Source organism: Pantherophis guttatus, chromosome 4 (genome assembly GCF_059756535.1).
Source record: "Pantherophis guttatus breed Tessera chromosome 4, ASM5975653v1, whole genome shotgun sequence".
NCBI lineage: Eukaryota > Metazoa > Chordata > Lepidosauria > Squamata > Colubridae > Pantherophis > Pantherophis guttatus.
The window spans coordinates 54131762-54159728 of record NC_142066.1 but is presented as its reverse complement, the minus strand read 5'-3'; the positions used below and the strand labels follow the sequence as shown (position 1 = coordinate 54159728).

The window sequence follows — 27967 nt, the reverse complement described above, 5'->3', positions numbered from 1 at the left end:
TGGCTTCTCCGCCGGCGCCGACTGTTCCCATCCTCGGGCATCACGTCATTGGCGAAGGGGCTGGTTTCCTCTGTAGAGGAGGAGGAAGAGGAGGCGGAGGAGGACCCCGCTTTCCATCAGCACCAAGGAGAGCTCCTCCCGACCTTCCCTCCCCTCCCCTGTCGCCATTCGTCCGGCTTTTGCTGCTTTTTTTCTCCGAGCCATCCAAGAAGGGGGCTGGAGCTAATTTGGGGAAGAGAGAGAGGAGGGAGATATTTCAGAGCCATCCGCTCTTGGGGGAGGTTGACCCAACGCCTTGTTTTCTGGGGGAAAATAGGGAGAAGAGGAAGGGGGAGGGGAGGGGGTGGGGAGGAGGAGGAAGAGGAAGAAGAGGAGGAGGAAGAGGTAGCAGTGACACCACCAGGGCTATTGAGAGCATCTTTCCCCTGGATGGAATCACATTGTATCCGGTCCACTATGGCGCTGGGGTTGTCCTCCAAGAAAACCTCTTCCCGGAACGTCTCAGTAGAAAGGAAAAATCTGATTACAGTCTGCAGGTAAGAGACTCTTTCATTGTGGGGGTAGGGGAGAAGGATGGATGCAGACTGAATAAAAGAGTATTCACTCTTAGCCATGTTCCCTAAGATAAAGCTGGGAGGAAGGCCAGATTAGTGGGCAAGTGGAAATGAAAGGTGCCATTTCTCAATATTTTAATTTTATGTTTAAACATTTTTTTTAAAAAAGAAAAAGTCTGGAAATGGCTAAATTTACACAATGGTTCGCATACATTTCACACAGGTAGTACGGTATGAATATTCGGTGCTTTGGGAGTAGAGGTAAAAAAGTTAAAAGGCAAAAATACTATATTGAGTGATGGAAAAAACAATCAGGGAGATTGGAATTCAAGAGATCTAAGAAGGCAGACTAAGTTGGGCAGACAAGCAAATTGAAAGTAAAAAAAAGGGGGGGGGACAAATAACAATGGTGTAGAATCCCAAGGCCACACTATTCATCACTCCACTCAGCATAATCAATGGACATGCTAATTGGGAATGATGTGAGATTCCATCCAGCACATCCTCCGTTATGTTTGCAGAATCAAGTTTTCAGCATATCAATTTATGGATTTGAAGCTCAAAGTAATTGTGATTTCCAGAAATGTATCCTTAATTAAATCAGAGTAGACTCTTAACAACCTAGGAGATTTTCTCACATGGCCAGTAGATTTAAGGAATATACCACCTTACCCTAATGCTAGCTATTTTCAGCCTTGAAACCCTTATTTTCATTCACAAACTGATCAGTTAGCTGAGACAGTTTCAGACTGGCAGCTGAAATTGCAGCTCCAGTGCAAGGTGGAAAATTCTGGGAGGCAAGAGAAAGGCTATCTGTAATTCTTAGTTGTTATAGTGAATTGCTGCCTTTTAGAATAGAAAACATCATAACTTGAATCCCATGAAGAAGCAAGAAATAGGAAACAGACAGTCAGAGGGAGCCCTTTCAATATTAGAATCCCTTTCATTCCTTCCCATTCTTTTTCTCAAAGAAAGGAAAGAACTCTCTTGGAAACAATATTGACAGAAGAATGCTATAGACATCCATTTAGGGAGATATGAGATCTGGGAAGTGACATCACTGTAGAGCAGTAGAAGGGACAGCGGGAGAAAAGGAGGACCAACGGGCAGCTGCTATGGCAACAATCTCCATTTTCCAACAAAGGCATTGTGCAAAAAAGTAGAAGGACTACCTTTAGTTTCTAGTTTCCTCAACCTATATAAAAATAGCATTGTTAAAACATGGAGAAGATGGTGCAGCTTTTGTTGGAAGGTTAATGTTTTTATTCAGATGGATTTGCTTAAAATAATAACAATAGAAAAACAGTTTGGGAAATAAAAGCAGAAGAGACAATGGGCCTCTTCTATTAGGATGAATTTATATATCTGACACCAGCGACTAAGTGATCTCTGCTTGTCTGTCAAAGTCAACTGCTCAGAAAGACGAATAAATGTGGACAATCCTAGCTTGGAGCCAACCAAAGCTTTATGTATCTTCCTTCCTGGGATTGGGCAGAATTGATGGCCTGCCTCTAACTACTATGTACCTTTTATTCAACAAGATGACCATGAGATTCTGTACTTTTTGTTTTTTCCAATGAAGTGAAGGAAGATGTACTCTTCCCCTTAACAGACTTGTTTTTAGGATTGAATGTTTTTTTAAAATCACAATTATTCTTTTGTTTTTGGAAAGTTGGGTGCAATATTGATCATTCTAACTTTCCGAAAGGAGCTGGGGTGGAGAAGATAGAGAATGGGGAGCTAAAATGATGAGAATAGCTTTTTCCAGTCTATTGTCTTTCCAATATTTCCAGCCAGCACAATTGTTGACTAAAATATAAATTATAATTTATCCTTCTTAGACAAGCAAATATCAATAAGCAGTGCTTTTAAATTTAGGACAAAGAAAAAAACTCTGGGTGATGGATGTAAATCAATACTATTCACACTGTTTCTAAATACATTCATTGTTTCCACCAAAGGAAAAAAATCTACAGGAAGCATTTCTACAGACAAGCTTTTTCTGCTATTCTCTTTTTCTTAATTTATATAGTGCTTACATAAATTAGAAGAAAGAGTAAAGAGTAGGTAATCTTGACAGATAAAATCCAAACATTTAAATTGGCCATAATCCCATTGAACTCAAATAAGACCATCTTCTAGCTAGTTACACATAAGGCTAGTCTTATGTATAATCCTCTCTCTATATGTGCACATGACAGACATACATGATAACAAAAACCACAGAAAGAATATTGACATACAAAGTGTACTTTGGGGAGGGGGAGGCAGGCTTTGTGGAGAATCTTGAACATGTACTAATTATTTTTTTCCTTACCTTTGGGAGTCAATTCTGTGAAAAGGCAATTGGTTCATTTTTCACTGGGCTACATTTTTAATGCTGCATTAAGGAATGAGAAATTGTGATACTCATTAACACTATTCATCCTTCTCTTCATTTTACTTTTAAAAATAGGTGTATATGTTAAGAAACTTGATAAATACTCGAGTGATAACATTCGGCAACATTCTGAAAGATACTCTCTGAGCAAATTCAGCCTAACCATTGAAGATAAATTACAGTATTATGCTTCACCTACTTGGATATGGTAATAGTATATATTCTGGGTGCCTAGGAGTAGATGGATATCACTATCACCATTTCTCTAAGAGCATCTAACTAGCTGCTATCTGAAGAATGAGAACATTGACTTTTAAAGAGAATTTGGTCAGATAATTCTGGTGTTATTATTTTCAATCTTCAAGTAGTTCACAGAATGCAGAGGTTTAGAGATGGATAAAAACACTCATTGCTGTCTGAGCTGTGCAAATCATTTCACGTCAGCCTGGAAAAAGATGCAGCTTCTTTAATACGAAAACAGATGCTTCACATGTGCTTCCATATAATGCAAAGCAGCTCCTTTTAAAGGTTTAAACAGCTCTGATGCTTATTTTGAATCACTTAAATCATATTTTCAAGTAGCTTCAATTTCATGTTTTTATGGAACTTTCAGGAATATTTTTTCAGGGATTGCAGCCACAGCATAGGTAGGAGAGCATGAAAAGCCAAAAAATGATTAAGTTGCAAAGGCTATGCAAAACAGGCAGAAAAGCAAATAACAAGGGAATGGGTTTAATGCCAAATGCATCACAGGAAATTAACTGTCAGTAGATCAAGTAATTGTTTATATTGCTTTTAATTTTTTAAAAAAATAAAAGATTGAATCAGGAGTCTTTACTGATTGATTGATTGATTGATTGATTGATTCTTATTAACTGCCAACTCCAATGGATTTTTCAGACATACTATTGTACACACCAGCTCCTTTCAAGCTGTCCTGAACTAAAATGCTGATATTAGATTTTTAGCCAATAAGGAGATCAAGTTAGCAGCCAAATTGAATCCAAGGAATAATTGAAGATGGGAAAATCAAGAAAAATGTTCAGCTTTCCAAAATTTTTGGGATTATCAATTGATACTAGCCTTTATTAGATAGAACTGGCAAATTTCAGGTACATATTTAATGACAAAATACATTATAGCATTATGAGTTTATCTTTGCTTTACAGAGATCTGATTTTTTTTCCTGATATTCACATTATTTTGAGAGAACTTTGATGAACAGTCTACAACTTAAGCTTGATTTTCTAATTCATATTTGAATACCTAGTTAGGTAGTTGCAAAATTTGTTTACAGAATGTAATGTTTAATTAATTACATAATGCATTTAGTGTTGTATAAACATATGCAATTTGAGATGCAAACAGAAGCAAAATACATCAAAATACAATATACTTTAATTATAAGAGTAGAAGTTGTAAAATGTAGAACAGTGAAACACTGAGTAAAAGCTATGTTTCTCAGACTCCTGAAAACTGAGGAATTCTTTATGTGAGCTATTTGTACACATACTTCACTTTGCATTTAAAAGAGTTTACTTTTAACATATCAAGAAATAGAAATGATCTGCCCTAACAGAATCCTAATTACTATCATTCAATGATATGGAAAAGTTTTCTAATTAGCGGAAAGCCAGCCTGGAAAGGTGATTCATGCAGATATGCCATTGGCAGCCTCTTCTGAGGATGAGTAATTTTTTTTTAAACAGGGACCAATGCAATCACAGATGCTATACTCTCACCCAGCATCCAGCAAAACTAAGAAGGAATTATGGCCAGAGAAGTGGATCATACGGAAATGCAACAGCTACTCTCAGAAGCTATTTACAATTTAATTTGTATATGATATCAATCACCCAATATTAGTTTGCAACAGAGCACCTTAGGAGTATTGCTATACTTACTTTTGTGTAAATCTGGTTAGAGATATAGAGATATAACTGTAAATCTCATCAGATTTATGCCAGAAAGTTTTAAGTATTCCTTAATGCTCTGCTGCTTAAAGTCATTACTGGATATAACAAATAATCTGTTCAATAATTTTCCTAAAGCTGCTTAGAATAAAAATCTGCCACATGTTTGTTCATTTGCCACAATATTGAAACATAATACATTTGCAAGAAACTCAGTAATTAAAAATGTGTACCAGAACACATTTAAATGAGCATCGTTATATTTGTTCCAAATAAGGACAGGTAAAAGTTGGGCTAATCTAAATTGCCCTCATTTTACAGGAGGAGAAACAAAGAAGCAGATAAATATAAGAAAGCTTAGATTGGTCATCCGTTAAGGATAAATTATTCCAATTTGGGAATGGATAAGCTTCTGGTACCTGAAGCCTGACCCATTGATCTCTCTTCCTCCCACCCCATGTGCTTATGTAGGTCAAGTTATCTTTCACTAATGTGAACACTTCTATTCCCAGAATCCTCAATAGAAGTCTCAAGCTCTTCATTTCCTAAATAGCAGGATTTTTTATGACCAGTGATAAAGGCAGATATTTTTTAAATGCAAAACCTATATTTCATCACAGAATTCTGATGGTGGAAGACATGACTGATGTTCATTTACAGTGCCTGATCATCAGACAGCTTTATATTGCTGTCCTTGATGGACTCTAGGATTGTCCACACAGTGACAAGTTACCAATGGGCTTTGAAATAATTCTCTGTTAACTCTGAAACATGCAGGGAAAATTAACTAATGTCAAACATTTGAAGGCAGAGCATTTAAGCCCTCAGTAACAGTGCTATTAAGATATGAAGTTCCATATATGAAGAAAAGGTTGCTGTTATTGGCTTTCTCTGTGCTGAATTAAGGAAGAGTCAGGTTTGGCAAGGAAGGCAAAAATGTTTCTAAAAGCTGTATTTGCTGAGCATGGGAACAACAGGCTATAATGAGGGTCAGAAGCTACCTCGCTGAAGCTGAGCCCAAGCTTTCTACTGCTACTTTATGAGAAAAGACTCAGTCCATTGTGGAAAAGGAAGAACTTTGTCTTATGCTCATATTTTACAAAGAATTAGAAAAGCTATATCTGGTGATTTGGCTTCTTTTTCCTTTTAAGGAAATTCCGTTTAAAGAGAACTTCTGTTTAAATTCTGTTTCCTTTTTTCATTCAATTGTAGATTCTCTGTGAATACTTTATTGGAAAAATATATGATAGAACCCATTGATGACTCATCCGAAGAGTTTGTCAACTTTGCTGCAATTTTAGAGCATATACTCAGCCATCGTTTCAAAGGGGATCATGGTAGGTCAAATAAATGTATCTTGTGGATGAAGAGGTTGATGGTAGTCGTGCTAATCTGCATCACTGCAAATTTTATATGTGGAGCTAAGCAAAAACTGCCTATGGTTATGAACTCATGCATGGCTGCTTAGCCTTTGCATGACTGATGCCTGCAAATTGTTGACGTAAAATTGAGGAATCCCCTTTTAGATTCCTTATGTATCCAACATAAGATTGGATACAAAAAAAAACCCATATAGAATAGAATCATAGAATGGAATTTTTAATATAAGTCCCACTGATGTCAATATATCTAAACTGAAATGTCTAAGACTGAGCTTAAATATCTTTAAAAAAACAATGGTTTGATAAAACAGTGGTTGATCTGCATATCCCTTATTATAACTCAGCATAAATTAGGGATATGTCTCAGTGTAATATAGTATTTTACCCTTCTGATTGGTAAGCAGCTAACTTGGTTTGCTTCAGGGTCACTCTTATCAATCCAATCTGTAATACAGATCAGAATTATTGCTTTCTTAAAGACTAAAGAAATTATGTTAAGAGATGGTGATTGTCAAGAAATAAACATTGAATCAGATGGATGGATGGAAGGAAGGGCCTAAAAATATAAATAAAACCCTTCTGAATCAAGCCAAAAGTTAAGTCCATTCATAGCTCTGTGTCATATATTGATACATATTGACTATATATTGATCACCATTAGGAGCAACCAGGAAATTTTAATTATCTTAGGGCTTCAACAAGTATTTTAGCGCCTAAGCAAACAGGCTATTTGTGTTATTTGTGTCTTCCCAAGGCACAAATCTTTGAATAAGATGCTAGACTAGAAACTAAAAGGCTGAAATCTTGTCCTCTACAGGCAAGAAAACTGGTTGGGTAACTTTATATACTCTATCCTGAACTGTACAAAATAATGACAGGCTATAAATACTTACATGCAAATAAAAACAAATATTTTTATTTATTTTTAAAGAACTAAAACTGTTCTATACACTTCTTTCTGCAAAGGCAGTTGGTGGTGGGAGCCCTGTGAAAAATGAGAAAAGGATATGTCTGAATAGGCCTCTATGAAAATTATCATCTGCCTTATCCTCTTTCTCTTCCCTGGGTCTTCCCAAGATATGACAGGCATCATGTATAATAATGGATGTGGGACTGACGGTGTTTTCTGATGCAATTTCAAAATCCACCTTCTAAATAATATCTGATATATAATTAGAATTAAATACATCTGATTTTGACATTCATACAGAATTCCACTCCCATTCATCCCAAACTGTTATGATACCATATATGTGCTGTATGTTTTAGCAAGCAATGGAATTGTTTTGTGATTCCTGTTGTAGCTGATAGCTATATTTCAATACACCCTGAGATCTACCATTAGAGTTTTCTGGTGAAAACCTGTTTTCTGGTGAACTTTGATAAAGGAAGTTGGTCAAAGTACTTTATATTGGTCATTGACTAGACTAGATATAAAAAGTTTTAATACATTAGGGATAAGGAAGCAATGTATATACATAAAAATGTTAATGTGCGTCTATTATAGATTTAAGATTAGACTCCTTAGCAAGTAGCAGCTAATAGACAGCCATTCATTATTGATCAGTATTGTCTGCACTACACTACAAGTCTTTCCCCTCCTTCCCTCCCTGCTTCCTCCTAGGTCCTGCCAGTTGGTTTAGCTCTGATGGACAACGTGGCTTCTGGGATTACATCCGCCTGGCATGCAACAAAGTCCCAAATAACTGCGTCAGTAGTATTGAAAACATGGAAAACATAAGCTCCTCCAGAGCTAAGGTCAGAAGATCTCAGGGACTGAGGGAAGCCCTGTTGGGCTGACATTACATATAGCTAAGTGGCCAGTTCAGGCGATAGATACTGGCAGTGGTGTATTAACCATTAAGCAGACTAAGCACGTGTTTAGGGCACCAGGCCACAAGGGGGCACCACAAAGTTTTATGTAGCCTAAGCTTGGCTTCATCTGTACAGTATGTACAAAGGAGTGGGGCACCAAGATTTGTCAGTGCTTAGGGCACCAGTGAGCCTTAATCTGCCACTGGATGCTGGAGGTTGTGAATGACAGCCAGGTGTGTGAATACAGAGCTGTTCGTGCTATACAGCCTGCCCTACCTCCTGACTCATTGCCTTTTGATACTACGGAGGTTGCCAGTCAATTGCCAGTTTATTTCTATATGTGGGATGGTATTGGAAAGCATCTTGACTTTTACCTCACTTGACAAAATTCTTTGGGCCCGCCCTTAAACCATCTTACCTTCCCTGCAGCTGTGCATCTGACTATATATGCAGATAGCAGAAGCAGGGAGAAAAGTAATAAGAGTTTTAAAAATGGTTTTTAAAAACTCAAGCATTTGCCTATGCTACATTGCTCCAGGATGGGGCAAAATTTGGTAGTCGATATTGTTGGTATACATTGTGTTTCACAAAATTGAAAGAACTTCATGGTTAACGGAAATACTCGAACAGAAAATGTACTCTAATTTCTTTCTCAAGTTGGACACATTACCTTCTCTTGTGTTATGTTTGATATTAGTCCAACTTTCTAAATCATTTGACAATGTTCCATTTGTTTTAGTTTTCTGTCTGAGACACAGCTATAATCAAACATTTAGAAAGGAATTCTGTTGTCCACTGCATTTGATATACCTGCATTTGATGTGAATCTGCATTATAGGATAAAGATAGCTGGGAAGAATCTTTTAAAAAACAGGTAAAAATCAGGTCAATGGGGTTTTGTCTTTAATTAATTTGGACCTGAACTGCTTCCAATGGATGGCTTATGGAAAGCTTTTATCTCTTATTTAATTTTCCACCACATTTATTTGATGGTCACTATTATTACTAAATGCAAACTTCAATGGTTGAATTGCTCACTCTTGATTACCAATTAAGTTTAAGATTGAGAGTAAAGTAGCTCACTTTTCAAATCAAAGAGAGACATAAAATTTTATTTTTAATTAATTTTAATAACTCATTGCTTTATTTGAATATGTCTGTTATGTCTACAGTGACTCATCAACTACCTTTGAGTTTATTCAGGTGAGTTTCCTGAATTTATGTATGTTTGTGTTGGCCACAAGTAGCCAACAGAAACACCACTTTGTGTGAATTATCTCCCCTTGTTGAAAATCATGGCTTCAGATTCCTATGAGTCATTGATTTGGACACACATTGTATCTGGAAACAGAGATGTGGTGAGCAGCATCTTTTCTGAGAATGACGTCTATACTGTGGGATTAACTAATTATTTTGATATGGAGAACTGATGAAGCATCTGCTTCCAGCCAAGGCAGAAATAGTAAGGCTTGTATGCCTTACTTGTATGGGTTCTTTGTCATTTATATTTATTTATGGCAGAACTACAATGTCCTATTGTAAGAAAATGGACATAAAAGGTTACTGCCTAAATATTTTGTCATACTTGAGATTTCTGCCTAGGGGTTCCTCCAGGATGACACACTGACACTCATAAACAGGGGTGGGCTTCTGGGAGTTCGCAGGGGTTTGAGAGAATCTCTAGCTAAGATTCTGTGCAGTTCGGAGAACCCTCAAATCCCATTCCTGGCTGGCCCCTTCTACCCCACCCTGCCCCTCCCAGGAGTCCCCACGCGGCCCATTTTGGATGCAGGTAAGTACAGGGTGTGGGGAGGGTGAAAAATGAGCTTACCGGAAGTTCAGGAAGAGGACCTCCGGAGCCTGGGGGGGCTGTTTTCACCCTCCTGGAGGCTCGAGGAAAGCCACCGGAGCCCGGAGAGGGCAAAAACGCCCCCCCCCCCGCCATGGTGCAGGAGGCCAACTAGGCCACACCCACCATGGCTATGCCCACCCAGCAACCGGGCAGAGAACTCCAAATATTCAAAAAATATTTGAAGCCCACCCTGCTCATAAACATACGCTGGGAGGTAGGAAAAGTCAACATGATTATTGTCATCTCATACCCATGATCAAAACACCACAGTGGTAGGGCCTTAATTGTGCAGCATCCACCTTGTGGGTATTTTTACTGTTGTTGATAGACACATAAATACCACTCCCATCCCCACCCCCACAATAGCCTTGGGGAATTTTTTTAAATGGGGTAAATTGAGTCTCTTTGTTCCCTTCCTTAGCCAACACTGAGGTGTGAGGAGTAAACATGTTGGCTCTACTGCAACTCAAGAAAAGAAAGATAAAAGGGCTTATTTGTATGTTGCAGAGCCTCCTAGCCCCACACATCAGACATAACATGTGGGAAGAGAACAAAAGGCCTACCAAAAACTTTTAAAAATCACCAGATCAAGAAAGAGGAACCCATTTGTTCTCTTTTCCTACATTCCCTGCTAAAACAGTAGGTGGTTGAGAATGGAGAGATCTCTTCTCTTTTTTTTCCCCTCAATCCTATTTGTTCTCAGTCTTATTTCTGAGTGGGCATGTAGTGAGATCAAGAGCTGGATTTCCTTCTTCTTCTTCGTCTTTCCAAAACTTTTAGCTCAAAGGGAGTTAATTCTGTGAAACCAAATTCCAGAGGAAGAGAGGTCAGCTGGCTTCATTGTGCAGTCAGCCTGCATACCAGCATTCTGGCAAAATGATGAAGAGGGGCCATGGCTTTCTGAAATTTCTTTCTCTGGCTGCAGGTCCATTTGAGAAAAAGCTGGGTGGGACGAGGAAAGAGAGAGGAGGAGGAGAACCTATTGCTTTAAATAAAACTTGTCAGAAAGTCGGTTCTATAAAACCACGGAAGTTACAATTATTTATGACAACTGGGACCAAAGTTTCCACTGCTAAGCAATATAGTCATTAAGTGAGTTGTGCCCAATTTTATGACCGCTTTTGCTGTGGTTGTTAAGAGAATCTGGCTTCCCCATTGACTTTGCTTGTCAGAATGTCCCCCGCCTTCCCGGGAATGTCGTAAATGGCAATCACATAACTTCAGGACACTTATACCAGTGTGCATGTGTGCGTGTGTGTTAGGGTTGCCAGGTGTCCAGTATTTGAGCGGACAGTCCACTTTTTTCACATTATGTTCACTATTTTTTTTCACAAAATAGTGGACATTTTTTTAATTCAAAAGCTTTATGATGAAATGGTACGTAATCTAAAGCTGTACAGTCTAAGAGAATAAGGATAGGAGTATCGCGTTTTGTCTTTTTTTTCATAAGTTAGAATGAGATAAAGATCGAATGCTCATTGCAATAATCACATTTTACACAACAGCGCAAAAAACGCATTAAAGCAGTTATCTTTTGATATCAAAAATGTAGTGCTGAAGGTTTTTGCCGAATTTTCGAATTCTGCAAAGAAGCGAGAAGAGTTGAAATCATTTTTTGAGTTTTGCGAGTCAGAATTCCATGAAGTTTTGCGCCATGTTCCAACACGTTGGTTAAGTTTGTTTAAAGCGGTCAAAAGACTTCTTTTAAACTGGATACCTCTAAAATCGTATTTTATTTCTCTTGGATCTGATAAGTGCCATAAGGTTATCTGGAACCTTATTTCGGATCAGGAAAATGAACTCGCAAAGGACGATGAACCAACAATTTCAGAATTGTATTTATATTTCACGCACTTCTTCATGTCAATAATGCAAGACACCCTACTGAAGCTGGAAAGCAAGAAAATTCTTGCATGTGATCTTCACATTATCATGTGTAAACTGCGTGATTCTTTGCAAAAAAAAAATACGATGAGCAGTTTTTTGGAATGAAAGTTTTATTTGCCTTATGTAAAAAAATTTGCCTGAGAATGCCGTGCAAAAGTTCAAGAAAGAAGCCATCAACGTGTATCAAAAAATCATTACGTACCTAGAAAAGTGGTATAATTTCACCGATTCAGTATATGAGACGCTAAGTTGTTTCAATCTAATTGATCGCAATAATCCTCCAACTTTAGAAGAAATGACGAACATCTGGTTATTATCACCATGGCGAGAAGAACTTCCACCCAACACTCTCTTCGATGAAATTTCTGCCTTAGAAGAAGTTTATGTTCATCTGCAGGGCGATTCATCCCTTGATAAGTGGATGTACTTTTTCAAGAAAGAGCCAGCTCCGAGTTTACTGAAACTGTTCCAGTATTGTGCATCAATTCCGGTATCAAATGCAAACGTTGAACGAATTTTTAGCGTCATGGGAAATTTGTGGACTGACGAATGTAACCGACTGCTTGTATCAGTTCGAAGTGAACTTCGTATATTTTTTAATATTTCTCAACATTGTACTGAAATTAAAGAATTATTCCTTAAACACAAAGAATTGATCAAAGCTGCACAGTCAAATAAAAAATACACACGACAGCAAAGTAAAATGTAATTTAATATTTTACATATTATTATAATATATTTGATGTTTTGAATTTTAAATAAAGTTTTGAAGTGATTATTTTAATACGTGTTAAAATGTTTGTAAGAAAATATATAATTTAATTGTAAATTTTTTTAAAAAAATTTACTACTTAACCCCCCCCCCCTCCCCGCTTGTCCACTATTTTTTGGAAGCAGATCTGGCAACCCTAGTGTGTGTGTGTGTGTGTGTGTGTGTGTGTGTGTGTGTGTGTATGTGTGTGCAAGTTGCTAAGTGCCCAAATTTTGATAATGTGACTGTGAAGATGCTGATTGTGAGGATGAATGAGGATTGGTTGTAACTCACATCTTTCAGCACCGTCGTAACTTTCAATAGTCATTAAACAAATGGTCATGAGTTGAGGACTATCTGTAAGGCAAAAACTTTGGAGAGGGCGAGACATACTGACTGTAAAAAAGGTATGTATTAGGAAACAGCAGTGGTTTAAGTTACTTAATGTCACAATAGAAACCTTCACTTGGTTGTCATCCAGCTTTCCTTAGATTTTTCCTAGCTATCTTTACTTCGTGTACAGATTCAGGTTGAACTAGATATAAATCTTTTTCAGCATTTGTCAGAATCTTGTGCTGAGTTAGTCCCTGTACATTTACGATCGACAATTTTTGTAGTGCTGCCTGTACTAGCAAACTTTCTGTTTTAGGGCCGGGCATGGATTCGTGTGGCCCTGATGGAGAAGCGCATGTCTGAGTATATTGCAACAGCACTTCGGGATACTAGAACCACCAGGTAAGAAGGTCTGAGCTTCCACCAAATAGTCACCCCCTTTTCCTTTGCCCCATTTTCATCTGATCAAGTAGGTTGGCCGTCCAACTCCCTAGTTACTTTCCCAACCAAAATTACAACTATACAGAGGAACTCACGTAGGGCCACACATCCTATCAAATAGGAAGGAAAAAACTGTCCCGAGCTTGTAAGTGCAAATACAGTGTAATGTTAGATCCATGTAATTAGACATTTCAGAATCTCAAAAAGTGGATTCTGGTTTGGAAATCTTATACTTGGTATATAATGACTCTGCTGTTGTTTTTCTTCTGCAATATATAGTACTCATAAATGAACTTGTATTCTGCAAGTGCAAGACAATTACTCTCAACTCTTTCTGGAAATCTATGCAACTTAAATTCTAAGCCTGAATGGGCAAGAGGCTCTTATAGTGCAATATTTGGCACTAGCCCAGTTTTTGAATCGCTTGATCATGACATTATATACAGGGAAAGCAGTGCCTAATGCTTTGCCTCTATGATGCAAAAATATCTTATGTTCAAACTGTTGACTAAGTGGGTTTGTAAATGTGTTATACACATCAGAATTTTTGGATGGCTTAGAGCATGGGTGTCAAACTCGATCACGTCATGTGATGTCACATGATGTATTATGACATTTTTTTTGCCTTTGTGGAACTGGGGTGGGCGTGGCCTGTGCGTGATGCATCTGGCCTGGGGGCTGCCAGTTTGACATCCCTGGTATAGAGGTACCTTGATCCTGTCTGGTGGGGCTGGACTTGAGGAGGCCAATGAGCCTGTAAACTCCTCTTGGTATCTTTCAAGCTCCTACCCAGTTGATGCTTTGATGTTTTTAGTTTTTTGATTGTAGGTGGCAGGCTGCAGAGGAAAGCATCTGTCTTTGGCTTAATTTTTAAGAATGTGTCTGGGAACCCAAATCATCCCCATATGTTTTTCTTGAAATATAAAGTAGTGGGCTGCTGTGACTAGGAGACTTAGTTAAGAAATGCCCAACTGTCCAGAAAAAGAACAAGAGTAAGCAAGAGTTGTTTCCTGTGAAAAGAAGGGTGGAGGCAATGGCAGGCATTATTTCAGTAAAGTAATATTTTATAAATAGTTTTGACATGGGATGACCTTATACTATCTGTCTATATGCATTGTGTGTATTCCTTTCTACTCTAAGGGAGAAGTATGTAAATGTACCTATTTTGTTTTTTTTCCATATTTGTAATATAGTCTTCGATTTACAACAGTTCATTTAATGACCTCTCAAAATTACAACAGCACTGAAAAAAGTGACTTATGTCCATTTTTTACACTTATAACCATTGCAGCATCCTGCATACTTACATGATCAAAATTCAGATGCTTGGCAACTGACTCAACTTTATGATGATTGCAGTGTCCTGGGGTCATATGAATCCCTTTTGCAAACTTCTGACAAGCAAAGTCAATGGGGAAGCCATATTCACTTAACAACCATGTTGCTAATTTAACAACTGCAGTGACTCACTTAACCCCCAAGGCAAGAAAGGTCATAAAATGGACCAAAATTCACTTAACATCTGTCACACCTAGCAGCAGAAATTTTGGGCTCAGTTGTGGTCATAAGTTGAAGACTACCTGTAAAGCACTGTAGGAGATATGGGATAACAACTCCCATTTCTTTTTCCACATTTATCCCTATTTAATCAAGAATGTCTCTCTCTTTCCTCACCTCTCCCTCTGTAGAAGATTTTATGATGATGGAGCAATAATGCTGCGAGAAGAATCGACTGTCCTTACAGGAATGCTGATTGGACTCAGTGCTATAGACTTCAGGTACATTGAGGCCCTCAAAAATAAACATTTTTGTCTGGATAAACACTTTGGGTAAGCATTGTATTTTCCATAATATACCTATTGAATGAACTACATTTGATTGCCTTTGCACATAAAATAAAATAAACACTATTGTGGAGATGTGTGTGCCCAACTGATATTAGAACTGTGATACTTCCCTAAACTACCTATGGTAGGTACTCCAGAGAGGGATCTTTAAATAGTTAAAACCAATCTTGATTTGTTTTACAGTTTCTGCCTCAAAGGGGAAATTATGGATGGTAAGACACCAGTGGTTATCGACTATACGCCATATCTGAAGTTTACACAGAGGTAATGGGTTTTCCTAATGTTGCCTTGTGTCATTAGGTTAGGCTACAGAGCTGGATGGCAGAAGGTTCTCCAAGGCTAGAAATGTAAATTTGATTGTTCAGAGTTGAAGATATGCATGTTTAATTTAAAGGGGAGTATTCCATTAAAAAAAAAAAAAAAGTAAGAACACATTCTAAACTGGCTCCACATGTAATACAGATTGGGTCATCATCATCATCATCATAATTGGAGAAGGTACTAAGCTGGCAAAATTAATTATATCCCTTCTGATCATAAATTTGCATAAAATGACAGGGGACAAATTATGAATGCTCCTGCATATTAACAAAAATAACCGTTCCCGTGAAGATAAATAAATAGCAGAACAGGTGGAACAGAATGCATTAACATTCTTTTTGTAGGTTAATTTTTTTTTTAAATGGAAGTTTTCAGAATGGTATTCTTCAAGCCATTCCTATTAGGATCACTAAAATATAGCACTGCTGTCTTGAAATGGAAATGGAAGACTCTAGCATTAAATTGTGCGTCCCATTTCAGTCGCTTTTTTCCAGTAAACTTCAATCTCTCTAGTTATGATTACCTAAGTGATGAAGAGGACCGGCACAGCCTGGAAAGCAGTACCAGTGAAGAGAGCTCTCCTGACCACCCTTACTTACCATTAGTGACTGCAGAAGACAGCTGGTACATTAAATGGCGCAAGATAGAGCAGAAGTTTCGCATCGTCTATGCACAAAAGGTACCTGGAGTTCAAGCATGAGCATAGGGCTCTGAGGGTCAAATCTACAACTGGCATAAAAGCAAGATGTCTCAAAACGCATGGAAATGTTCAAGGTTGCACATCTGAGATTGGAGCGAGATTTAGAAATAGTGCTCCAGCCTCAGAGAAAGAAAGCTGACAAAGGAGCCCCTCCTGTGCTCCACAGGACTTCTAAAATCAGCCTTTTGAAGTTAAAAAAATATATCAAAGGAAGATTTTACAGGAGGGGATGAGAATTTAATTCCATAAAACTTCCATGGAAAAGATCTAATGGATGCAAAGTAGACACGGAGAGGGATTGACTGCACCATATAGAAAATTTTTGCTCTTCCCCAATTTGTATTGGGGAAGAAACTTCCCATTGAGAAAAATCAGATACCAGGGTTCTTCTAAATTGTTGACTTCAAATGTATTGGATTATGGGCAGTGTTTGGCGACATAAAAATTATAGCCCAATATACTTGGAAGTCACCAGATTACAGGAAATTTTGCAATAGGTTAAGATAGTTCAGAATCTGTAACCAATTCAGGAGTTAATTAAAGTATATTGATTACCTTACCAGACAGACAATTCTTAATATATGTTTGGTTTCCTCCTCCTCCTCTTCTCAAGGAATACATCCAAGGAACAACTGGCTAGGGAAAGCTTTTCTAAAGCTTTTGATTATAATTAACTCCACAAAATACTTTTTGCCACTTTAAATCATTTCAGAGCTCCTACTGCTATGTACCAAAGACGCACAGTTTTGGATTACATGCTAAAGAAATCCCTCAGAAGTCCTTCTTTATGCTTTTCTTTGTCAAAAACGCAACTGGGAACACATATTGTGGTCACCTAAACTTTGAAATGTCCTTTTTAAGGATTATCTGGTGTAGAAAGCATATATTTTGGTGCAATATTTTTTAATTTGCTTTCTAAAGGCTTATACTTGCTAATATTTTTAGCCACCTGTTGGTTTATTTATTTGTTACTACTAGTTTTGGTATGCTAGAGAGTTCAGTCCTGATACAACTTTTGTAGGTTATTAAATCAGTAGTCTAAAAAGAGGTTAGCAATTCACGGACAAGAGTGATTTTTAAAAATTCTTGCTTATTGGCTGTTTTTGCAGTTTACTCCAATAATCCATTAATTGTGTGGCAATTTGATTGTATTGCTGCATAGGAATTAATTTTTCTCCCTTTCCCCCTCATTTGCTGTGTCCCAGGGCTATCTAGAAGAGCTAGTTCGGTTGAGAGAGTCACAACTCAAGGATCTGGAGGCAGAGAACAAGCGCCTGAAGTTAAGGCTGGAAGAGGTGAAGGTGCAGAATCAGTTAGAGAAACGGGAATTGGAAGGGATCATCCTGGAACTGCAAGAACAGCTGTAAGTAAGATCCAACCCCACATACTCTCCTTGCCAGTAATAAATAGGCCCAAATGGAATCCATTTCCACTTGCCCTAGGAGACGGGGTTCTAAGGTTTGTTAAAACTGGATTCTGAGTCAAGTGGGAAGATGGACACAGTGCTTTTCTCTGGTTCCTTGCCTTGAGATGACAGGTTGCATTCCCTCCTCCTCAATCAGATTTCCCTCCTCCTGCTCTGCCCTCAGGACGGGCCTCATTCCTTCAGACAACAGCCAATTTGTCCAACTCTCCAAGGAGATGTCTGCACCCTTGGTGAACCAGTGGCCCTCTTTGGGTACTCTGAACGTTAATGAAAGCCATGCAGAAGCCAAGATATTCAGGAGGTCAGTGTGTGTCTAAAAGATGTAACCTTTTCTCTAAGGTCTATTGCATCCTCACCACAATTGCTGAAAATCTGTGGTGCATGTTTCCTCCGTTTCAAGACAAGAAATAAGTTTTACACTTTTCAGTAAGTTTAAAATTCATGGAAAATAATTTAATCTTTTTCCCAGTTTCCGTTTTCATCACTAATTTGCTTATCACAACCCTTCACATGCCCCAAAACTTGTGTAGCATCTTTCCACTAAAATATTGCCTATCTTTGTTCCACATCTAATTCTCTATTTGCTCAGTCTAGGTCAACTTAAGCAAATAACTGAACCATAATAAAACCCTTCTAACTTTTCTCTGGTTTCAATTTGTCTTACTAAAATGGCCAATCTGCTTTTAAAGAGAAGCAGAAAATTGATTCTTTTTCAGAATGAAAGCATCGAACATTGATGTTCTTGGAAAATGATTAAGGCCACCATCTAATTTAGTGTGCCTTCATTATCTAGGAAACATTTTATCCATGGAAACAGGTTTCTTTTGGCAATCCTGCCACAGAGGTGGGCAATTACAGACCAAAGTTGCATTGTGACTAAAAAATTCACCGAAAGTCTGCCTGAAAAACAGTCTAGCTATCTGATTTCAGTAGCTATATAGGTTGCCTTGTTTTAAGATGTGCCTCCTGTACACATCAGAATTATATAGCCATGGCAGCCTGCTCGAGACTTCCTACATCAAGTCTTGGCAGGGGTGCCTTTGGAATTATGAGACCAAGTTATGAACCCTTTAAACATGGCTCATGTGATAGGCATGATCAAGATAAATTATAAACCACCCATTGCAAAAAAAAAAAAAAAATCAAAGTGAAAGATGCTTCCAGAATGCCGACATTCATCTTCCTTTTTTTTTTCTTAATAGATGGTCATGTTCAAACAAAGCAATGGTTTGTAGCCACTCACTATCTCTATCATTTATATGTTAAAATGAAGTTAGGTAGGACAGGGGAGCTGGCAGATCTCAACAATTATCATCAGAATACCACACTGGATATGTACACATTCTGGGATTTAGTTCAGAGATGTCTCCCAATTCTTTCTTTCTTTTTTCCTTTTTTCCAGGCACAGTTTCATGAGCACAGATCAACTCTCCACAGAAATAAGCTTGAGTTCTGATTCACAACGGATGGGTGAAGGAAAACATGAAGGGGAACCTTGGGGGCCACTGGGTAAGAGTTTGCATAGTCTTGGAAATATCTGTGATTAGAGTTGAACATCACTCAAAGCCCTTGTGTCATTTCATTTGGCTTAATGTTTTCCGAACCCAAACATATTGTCCTGCTCAACCATCTGTGGTTTAGTATTTGTTAACCCCAAAATGGTTTACTTTTAAAAAATAAGACATGCCACAGCTTGCCCTTCACATTTTCTTTTCCCTTTTATGTATGTGAATGCTGGCTCCCACAGAGAACATTTATTCAATTTATGGGCCACCCATCTCCCTGATAAGACAATTCTGAAAAATTTTAGAGTCCCATAATTAATATTTTCCAAGGCAAGTATGTTACAGAAGAAACAGATTCTTGGTCTTGGTTCAAATCAAGCTGAGACTATGAAATCACACTTCCTAACCTGTTTTCTGCATAATGTATGCAAAACAGTTATTACTTTCAAGAAATAAATAGTTCCAATAATTAATAACAGCGGTTCTTCACAAACCATAAGTTCTATTTTCCATTAAGCATTGTCTACAGAGCTTTCACTGACTTCACATCTAGAACTAAAGCAAAAATAGGCTTTGTTGTTCCATCTCCCTCTGGGCTTGCCTTTTTCCAGTTGATCTTCCAATATATATTATGTAATTCTGTTCAAACTACCTTGAATATATTAGAATTCAATAGCCTTTTATATTTTATGCTTTAAACAATTATTTTTATTGTTTGAATTATTAAGACATTAGAATCATTTTAAGTTGATGTTTGGGACAAAACATTGGACATAGTATTTAGTTTCAAATTGATGCCAAGATGAAATTATCCGCCATTATTTGCATTTAGTCTTGAAATTTGTCTTTTCTCAATCAAGAGGCACACTCATGACAATAACATGCAGAAGACTGGCTTCTTTGCAGGATCATAATTCTGTTCTGTATTCTCAGTCTTCTCCTTTTTAGGGCTACTATTCAAATAGCATGGACATTCATCTTATACAATGCCAGCCTTCTGTCTTATCTCTCTAAAACAAATATGTAATTAATTTTTCAAGTTACAACTGCTGTTTTTTGGATTAAGCTCCAAATTTTTAATCTTTCAATAAAGTTAATGAATTTTTATTGAGGAGTTTTTAATAATTTATTAACAAATTATTGAAGGTGGCACTAAATGCCTGCCATATGCGGCCTCAGACTCTTCAAAAGTTATCAATAGATTTCTTTTTTAAGCCAAAGTAGAAATTCAACACGCAGAGAAAGTTTTAGCTTTTAATCTAGTTGTACCCCTTGTTGGAGTATAGGCCAGCCATGTTCTCAGTGGTGGTCTACACTCATTTAAAACCCCTCCCTCTCTTCTTCTCTCTGCAGGAAAGGACCCAACTCCATCAATGTTGGGCCTCTGTGGATCTTTGGCCTCTCTGCCTAGCTGCAAGTCTTTAGCTAGCCTAAAATCCAACGAGTGTCTGGTGAGCGACAGCACAGAGCCTAGCCCTGCTCATAGTCCCAGCTGAAACAGCAGCAGACTATTCTCATAAATCTTAAAAATGTCTATGAAGGAGATTTTGGGTGGACAAAACATCTTGAGTCAAGCTCCTTCGGCTTGATTTCAGTAGTTGGGGAGGGCAACTGAACCATTTATCCAGCTTGATGCAAAAGGGCAAAGTGTCTGCTTCCTCATCAAAATATTCTTAGAAACCCAGACTTTCTTCCTTAAATTGGGAGCAGAGGAAAAAAAATTGAGAAAGCACCCCCTTTGTCAGAAAATGGAAGGATTGGCAACAAAAAGCGCTTTTGTAACATGATGCTGTATATATGTAATGTATATAATATATGGTTGAGATTGCCAAAAGGTGGCTGCCTCTGCAAAACAACATTTAAGAAAAAAATCCTCTGTCTATTGCCAGAGGCAGAAAGATCTCTACAAGTTGAAAGCTGCCGCACATCGTTCAATGTGAAGATTTGCACAATGGACAAGGAAATTGCCTGGTCCTATATCTTTCCCTTTTCATTGAAGTGAATGCTCTGTGGTTGTGTTCCTGAAAACAGCATTTTAAGACTTACTTGTGGGAAGAGAGATAATTTGTTACCCATGTTAAGCCCACTGCCGCACTTCAAAGACAACTGCAGGATCTGTTTTGGTTAATCGTATTACAGAAAGGGGATTCAAGGCAGCTTCAGATTCCTGGATAACTTTGCAGCACAAGAATCATTTTTGTGTCTTCCTTGGTCCTGCCACTCTTGAACGAGTCTACTTCCAACATGTTTCTCCTGCATGTTGCTATCCCATTGGAAATTTCTGCTATAGAGACAGAACATTGGAAGTTGAAGAACCAATATTTATATCTTGACTTTGATCTGTGCCATAGTTCTGAAGCAGCAAGACAAACATTAAGAATCTACTCCAGGATAAATCAAGATCGTCACTGACCAGAACTGAGAAACTGACTGGTACCACCTAGTGAGATTGTTAGAACAAACAAACATTAAATCAAATTAAGGAGTTGGCAGACAATGCTTACTGATGCTTATTTTCTGGTAAGAAATCCAGGCTGGGTTTTTAAATTCTGCAGTCACTAACAATTTCAACAGTGACCAACTGTGTCAAGAATGGGACAAGTCACTTACGTCTTCCCATTCCTCCCTCCAAGTAAACACAAGTCTCAATGGTTTATGTGTAACACAAAAGGGAAGAGCTTCTTCCCATAACCTTGTAATAATGACAGTATTGTCAAAATTACAAAGCCATAACTGAAAACCTTCGGTATGTCTATGTGGGTGGTGAGGGAATTCACATTTCTCCCATTTAGAGTACTGAGAGATAAACTGGCTGTGCTTATGAGCATTGCAAACTTAGCCTATGTTGCTAGTTATGTACACTAACTATGTTGCTAGTTATGTACACTATGTTGCTAGTGTACGTTTAGAACACTGGCTCGAGTGAACCAGGAAAACTCCAGTTTTAGTCATATATTTTCTCATAAGCTATTATCTGCATATTGCTGAAAGAATGGGGAATTGCTCAAGACCAATTGATAAGCTGATGGTGAGGCACGAAACTCAATAGTTTCCCATTGCTGCCAACGTTATTTAGGAGAATCTTATCCCAGTGCAACATTTCCTAGAATTAGAGTATTCTAGGATAATCTAGATTTAGAATTTAGTATTCTAAATCTTCTGAGGCTCACAATATATGACAGGATCAGCAATACAACACCTGCGATCACCATGTCATATAAGATTTCCTATGGCTGTTAAAATAAATTCAACTCATACTAGGGGCTATCTTCTGTGTTTCTGAAGTCCACAGGCTGAGAATCTTTTGGTCTTAGCCAATATATACTACCAGCTCTCAAAACCAAAACTGGATTAAAATAAATGTTCATGGCTCAGCAGTAATGATCTGCTTGTTGGGTGAGGAAAAAGTCATTAAAATGTTTAAGAGTAAAGGAAGTCATACAGAAGCCAAAAGGAATGTATTGTATCATATCCCAAATTATCCACCATCAGATTCTCCCATCTGGAAAATATGAACTATACCAGCAACAGAAAGCTAGATACATTCAAAATAACTTCTTCCTTATCGACTATATATTTTACACCTTAAAACATTTCTTATTTGCATTCTTTTTCATCTTCTAATATATTAATAATGCTATTGTACCCATTTCTTTGCATTCCTGTCATGCCAGTGGTCTCATCTACTGGCCTCATGTGCAGCAACTATTGTACTTGGGGTGCTCAAGATTTTAACAGCTTGCACGGTGGTGATAAGGAAGGTTTCAGTTTGCTGAAACAATGCTATTAGAGACCTAATGATTTACTGCTGGTATTGCAAAGACATATGATCTACATACACATAATATACTAAACTTGTTCACAAATGACAAAAAGAAATCACATTGTGGCCTGATTTATCCAACACACTGACACAGTAGTTGAGTTTACATTTTATATTAAAGCAAACTCCAATTTAGCCTGGTCTACCATGTTTTGCAAACTCGTCCACTGAAACAAAATTTCCTCTTTTTGTTCGTACAATAAAATAGATTTAAGTGTAAATCTAGTGAATCAGCCTGTCAGAGCGAGACAAAAAAACCAAAAAGAACAACATTTTATTTAGGAATCAAATGCATTCTTCTAATCATGGTAGTTCTCACTAGATAAAGAGTTTTAAAGATTAAAGACATATTTTTTGTTGCCAGAGGCCACATGGCAATGTGTGCACCATTTTTTGGGTCCTATAGAGTCCTGGGAACAAGATTTTATCATCACTGAATTGAGATGGACCACACTGCCTGATTTTTTAAAAATAATTTACCAATCATGCTATTTCTTTATGGGGTAAGGAAACAGAAAAGTATTAAGAAAAATTAAGCAAAAGTAATTAAGTACTGGAAATAGGGCATTCTCATTAAACTTGATTATTTCAAAATGATTCACTATATTTCTCTACATCCCATCAAACAATTTGTAGTTCTATTGTGTTCATACATCGATTCCAATAATGTATTTTGTTCGTTAAACTTATCATCTGTGTTTTTTTGACTGTCATTCCAAGATTTCAGGTAATACCAGAAAATGATACTCTTCAATGTTCTTCCTAAACTCCAAGAGCATGGTCAAAAGATCTGAGATCTCAAAAACAGTGATCTTTATAATAAAATCTAAGGGTACCTGATGAGAATGCAAGGAAAGAAAAACTCAACAGAAAGGCATATCAATAGTCAAGTAATGTTTACTGTTTTGCTAAAAAAAAGTGAATTTTATTCAAGAAATAAAAAGCTCAGCTTTTCCCCCTCCACAAATATGTAAGCAACAGGCACATAAATTAACAACATAGAATGGACAAAGACTATCAACTGCTAATGATGCTACATAAGATATCTGGCATCAAAGCAAACCTTGGCTGGCTATTCTCAGCTCTCCTTCAATATAGCAAATATTGAACCAGAGAACAGGAGACTAATTCATTTTCATTCATGCTACTCAGTGTGAGGATTTCAGAGTTTAAACTGTTCGTGATAGTGTGAAGGGAAGAGCTGGGCAAAACCTGAGTGTTCAAAATCAGTGTTTCTATTCAAAGCTGTCAAAGTCCAGCGTAGGATTGCAAATTCAGACAACTATGTTTGTCATGCATAGGAAAAGTCAGGTAAAAAAAGAAAAATAGAAGCATGCAGGCCAATAGAACCTTTGAAAATTAAGATACAGATGGAAACATCTGCTATCTACCAGCAACTTTTACTTTCTGAAGGCCTACCAATAATAATAATAATAATAATAGTAATGAAGCAGTAATGGGCATGACAATGCTAGGCTGTTTTCTCCCTTTTTTTTCCTTTTTCAACTGGCCAACAATCCAAACACTCCAGGATCATACTATCCAATTGTTTTAAACACAAGATATTCTGGAGCTTCTCCTCTTCAAGTAAGTCAAAAGTTATAGCATCCAATCTTGTCAGTACCTAAAGAGGAGAGGGTTTAAAGCCAAGAAGCTTAGTTGTTGTCCATCAAGAAAAAGAGAAAGACAGGAGACCAGAAGCTAGCTAAAGGCACCTGGAATTTGCCTGATGAACGAGAAATCCTATAAGGAAAGCAAGCAAGAGATTTATTGGTTATGTGGTCTTCTCAATTTTGATTAATATTATTCACAGCTGGATCCGCTTTTATATCCAATCCTATTCACAAATTGGGGTTTTGTTTTGTTTTTTGCATCTACCAAAATGTGTCCTTTCTCTTGCCATCAGCATTTCTTTGGTCCTCTGGAGGCTACCATCCAAAGCTCTGTTTATAGGCTTCATAGACTACTTAACTGCCGCTCCTGGTTCATTTTCTGGAAGAAGGTCTTGCCAAATTCATATGTGCTAATCATGATAGCACAGGCTGGAGCCACCTTGATAACACGAGGCAGAAAACCTATATGAATTTTGGAAGGAAAGTGCAGGAGAGGGAGAAAGAGGACAAGTAAATACATCTTGCCAAATACAAAGCTATCCTGCCTTTTTGCTGATATAGTGAGCTGAAGGGTAGTAGTTGATTGCCCTTCCCCCCTCATCATTTTTCTTGATTTAGATGAGGAAAGGGAATTCTATAGTGACAGTCGTCTAGTCTGGCAATGACAGAAACGAAAATGAATGTTTATCTTCTTTTAAATTTAGTTGTCAGACCGCACTGACATTATGTAAACCACATTAACACTGTCAAAAGCAGAGAAATAATATTGTTTTAATGATTATAGAGGGGTTAAGAGTACAAGATTATAGACAGCCATAATTTTCACCACCAACAAGCCCATCTTGCCCAAAGATTAAAGTAGAGATTTTAGTATAAAATTAGATAATGTCACCTGTAAAGAGCCCTCGTGTTCCAGATTCTGCCCAAATCTTCTGCATAAGTAGCCAAGTTGATGAGGATTTGGGAGTGGTAACTGAGCAAGAACAAATAGTAAATAAATCAACTCTATACAGATTGTTATATTACATTTTCATATTTGCAGGCCTGTATTCATATACGAGTTTCATATGTTAGGTTACACATAATCATGTACACATGAGTGTGAGTGGGGGCACTATAAGATAATTCTTTTTTTTTCTTTTTGGAAAATTTGTCCTCTCTATCAATGTTCCCCGTACAGAGTGTATCGTAATTTGATAGCATTAATCATGCAACCATCCACTCTAAATTACAAAGGTTTATATATAGGGCATGCACAGAATGACAGAATGTCTCTTTTTTTCAATTCACCTCATAGTGTCTTCTTTAGCACAGACATAACATGTTAATGAGATTATTTTAATTACAATCAAGTCAAAGAAGCCTTTTTTCTCACCAGGGCAGACCAGTTTGTTGCTAAAATGTTCCTCCAACTAGATGCTATGAAACACAGTGCAAATACTTTAGAGAAACATGATTGGAGTCTGGGAGAGGCAAAAGCAAATTCTGTCAGATAAGAAACTGGTACCTACTGGACCTTCTTCTGGAAATTATTCACTTGGCCAAGATAATTATGAAAAATCAAACTTGAATATAATGGAATTTGATTGGTTCTTACCTGCATCTTTTCACATGTGAATAAGAACCAGAGGTAAACTTTTTTGATCGAAAGTTAAAGTGATCTTTCTTGCCAATGAGCTAGGATTGCCTCTTCAGTTCACCATTCTGTGTCTTTTTTTCTTTCTGACTTTTAAATTCAATCCTCTTTCAATTGTAAATTCCTCCCACCACTATTAATTCAAGTATAGGAATATATGTTCAAAGAAGCTACCTACTGTTCAACAGTTACCCATTATCCTTGGCAGCTGCTCACTTCTTACCTTGAAGTGTCTCCATGTTTCCCAGCTCAATCTGTCGCTGGGTCTTTACAACATCAAAGGGCAAAGTCAAAGTAGCAGCCACCTGGAGAACAGGGAGTACATTCTGTTAGCCACTATCTGTACAACATTTACAATGGATGAAAGCAAATTTTCTATATAGAATCCTTCATCTCAGGTTCTTAGCTTGAATACTACTTCTTATTGCTGAAAATAGTGTACTCTATTAATTTTAAAGACACTGTGAAAACTGAGGGCAAAGTATTGCCATTCTGGTAAAAAAGGAGAAAGAGGAAATGACAAATATTTACTGCCAAGATTTAAGTTACATACTCCTTTCTAAAACTGATAAAAACTTATGATGCGAAGGATATTAAACTGACTTTGATGGGCTTAGAAACGTCCTTCTTCTAGTGTGCCCAGTTGAACTAGCCTTATGTGCTTTTAACAGAAAGAGGTATTGAGATGTGTTGACTTCCACTCAATGAACAGTATAATTTTAAAGTAAGATCGTTAGTTTCTGTGGTCCATGGACCATTGAGTTTAAGTGCAAAAATTTCAGGTTCTAACACAACCTAATGGTTGTGGAAAGTAATTTTACTAAATAAAACTAGGTCTAGACATAAATAGCTGGGCTGTTTAGCAGTGAAAATGAAGATGCTACTGATAGGATCCACTAAAATTAACTAAAATGGATTTCCATCTGTAAAAGGACCCTTCATATTATAGGCCTGGCCACTGGCTTGACCAACATGGCCAGTGGCTGGGAACTTGTAGAATACAATTTCCAGGAACTCTCTTTATTTGTTAATATCTGAGCCAGTGGGAATTATAGCAGTGTTGCATCTAAAGCCTACAGCTTCTTCTTCACTGCCTATTATAAATTTCATGCAACTCCAGCATATTCTGGATCACAGGTAGATCTCAAGTTTTCACATTTATACAAAGGTCTATAAAGTTCTGGAACTCACCATGCCAGAAATAGCTCCAGCTGCAAAACTAATCATGAAAGTGGCTTCATCAAGGCAGAACTGCCCACACAGCGTATCTTTCATTAGTTCATAGTTATACCAATACAGAGCTGCGGGGAAGCAAGAGAAAGGGAAACATGAGGAAAATGGAAAAAGAATGAAGGTATCAGCTCACCATATTTTTCTCTGCATATAAGAGAAAGTATAGTCATTTGTACAGCTTGTAGCTCTCCCAATACAGTAACACTATGGGTAGTTTTGCTCAAATTAAGTTAGCCAGACTATTAGATTAGACTAATAGAAGACTACTGGAAAAGTCAGAAATGACTTCCACTGCCCGGACAGGAATGGACTGGAGACTTAGGCAAACTCTTATTTACCAGTATGGAAGATTAACTCTGAAGTGAAAATGGGTTCCTGTGGGCTGTATAACAATAGCGTTTAGGCTTGTATGGTGTTTTACAGCACCTTCTGGGCAGTTTACAATATTGAAGCATTATTTGCTTATTGCCCCCAATAATGTGATTCTTCATTTTACTCATCTCAGAAGGATGAGTCAATCTTGAGCCCTGTACGGATCAAACTCCTGCTTGTGGG

The 27967-nt window shown here is 37.5% G+C and overlaps 2 protein-coding genes across 10 annotated transcripts in view; one reads left to right on the top strand and one right to left on the bottom strand.

Annotated features, from left to right (window-relative positions):
* Positions 1-9: 9 nt before the first annotated feature.
* On the top strand, positions 10-21599 carry RUNDC3A (RUN domain containing 3A). 3 transcript variants are annotated; one of them, XM_034415910.3, is made up of 11 exons: positions 10-536; positions 6060-6184; positions 7854-7987; positions 13184-13269; positions 14997-15086; positions 15339-15419; positions 15990-16155; positions 17382-17539; positions 17739-17903; positions 19005-19111; positions 20461-21599. In XM_034415910.3, the coding sequence occupies exons 1-11, from the start codon at positions 430-432 to the stop codon at positions 20601-20603; spliced, it is 1362 nt and encodes a 453-aa protein (XP_034271801.1). In that variant the 5' UTR covers positions 10-429; the 3' UTR covers positions 20604-21599. The 3 variants fall into 3 exon arrangements, with proteins under 3 accessions (XP_034271801.1, XP_034271802.1, XP_034271803.1); XM_034415911.3 differs by having other exon boundaries at positions 307-536; positions 17766-17903; XM_034415912.3 differs by lacking the exon at positions 17739-17903 and having other exon boundaries at positions 307-536.
* A 2210-nt stretch (positions 21600-23809) lies between these two features.
* Positions 23810-27967, bottom strand: part of SLC25A39 (solute carrier family 25 member 39) — a 42628-nt gene continuing 38470 nt past the window's right edge. For 6 of the 7 annotated variants that reach the window (XM_034415914.3, XM_034415918.3, XM_034415913.3 and 3 more), the window contains 4 exons: positions 27371-27480; positions 26403-26484; positions 25436-25516; positions 23810-25005 (listed from right to left, as the gene is read on the bottom strand). In XM_034415914.3, the coding sequence (XP_034271805.1) occupies positions 24887-25005; positions 25436-25516; positions 26403-26484; positions 27371-27480 (392 nt within the window). In that variant the 3' untranslated portion in view covers positions 23810-24886. The remainder of the gene's footprint in view (positions 25006-25435; positions 25517-26402; positions 26485-27370; positions 27481-27967) is intronic. The other variant, XM_087893989.1, reaches the window with a different exon arrangement.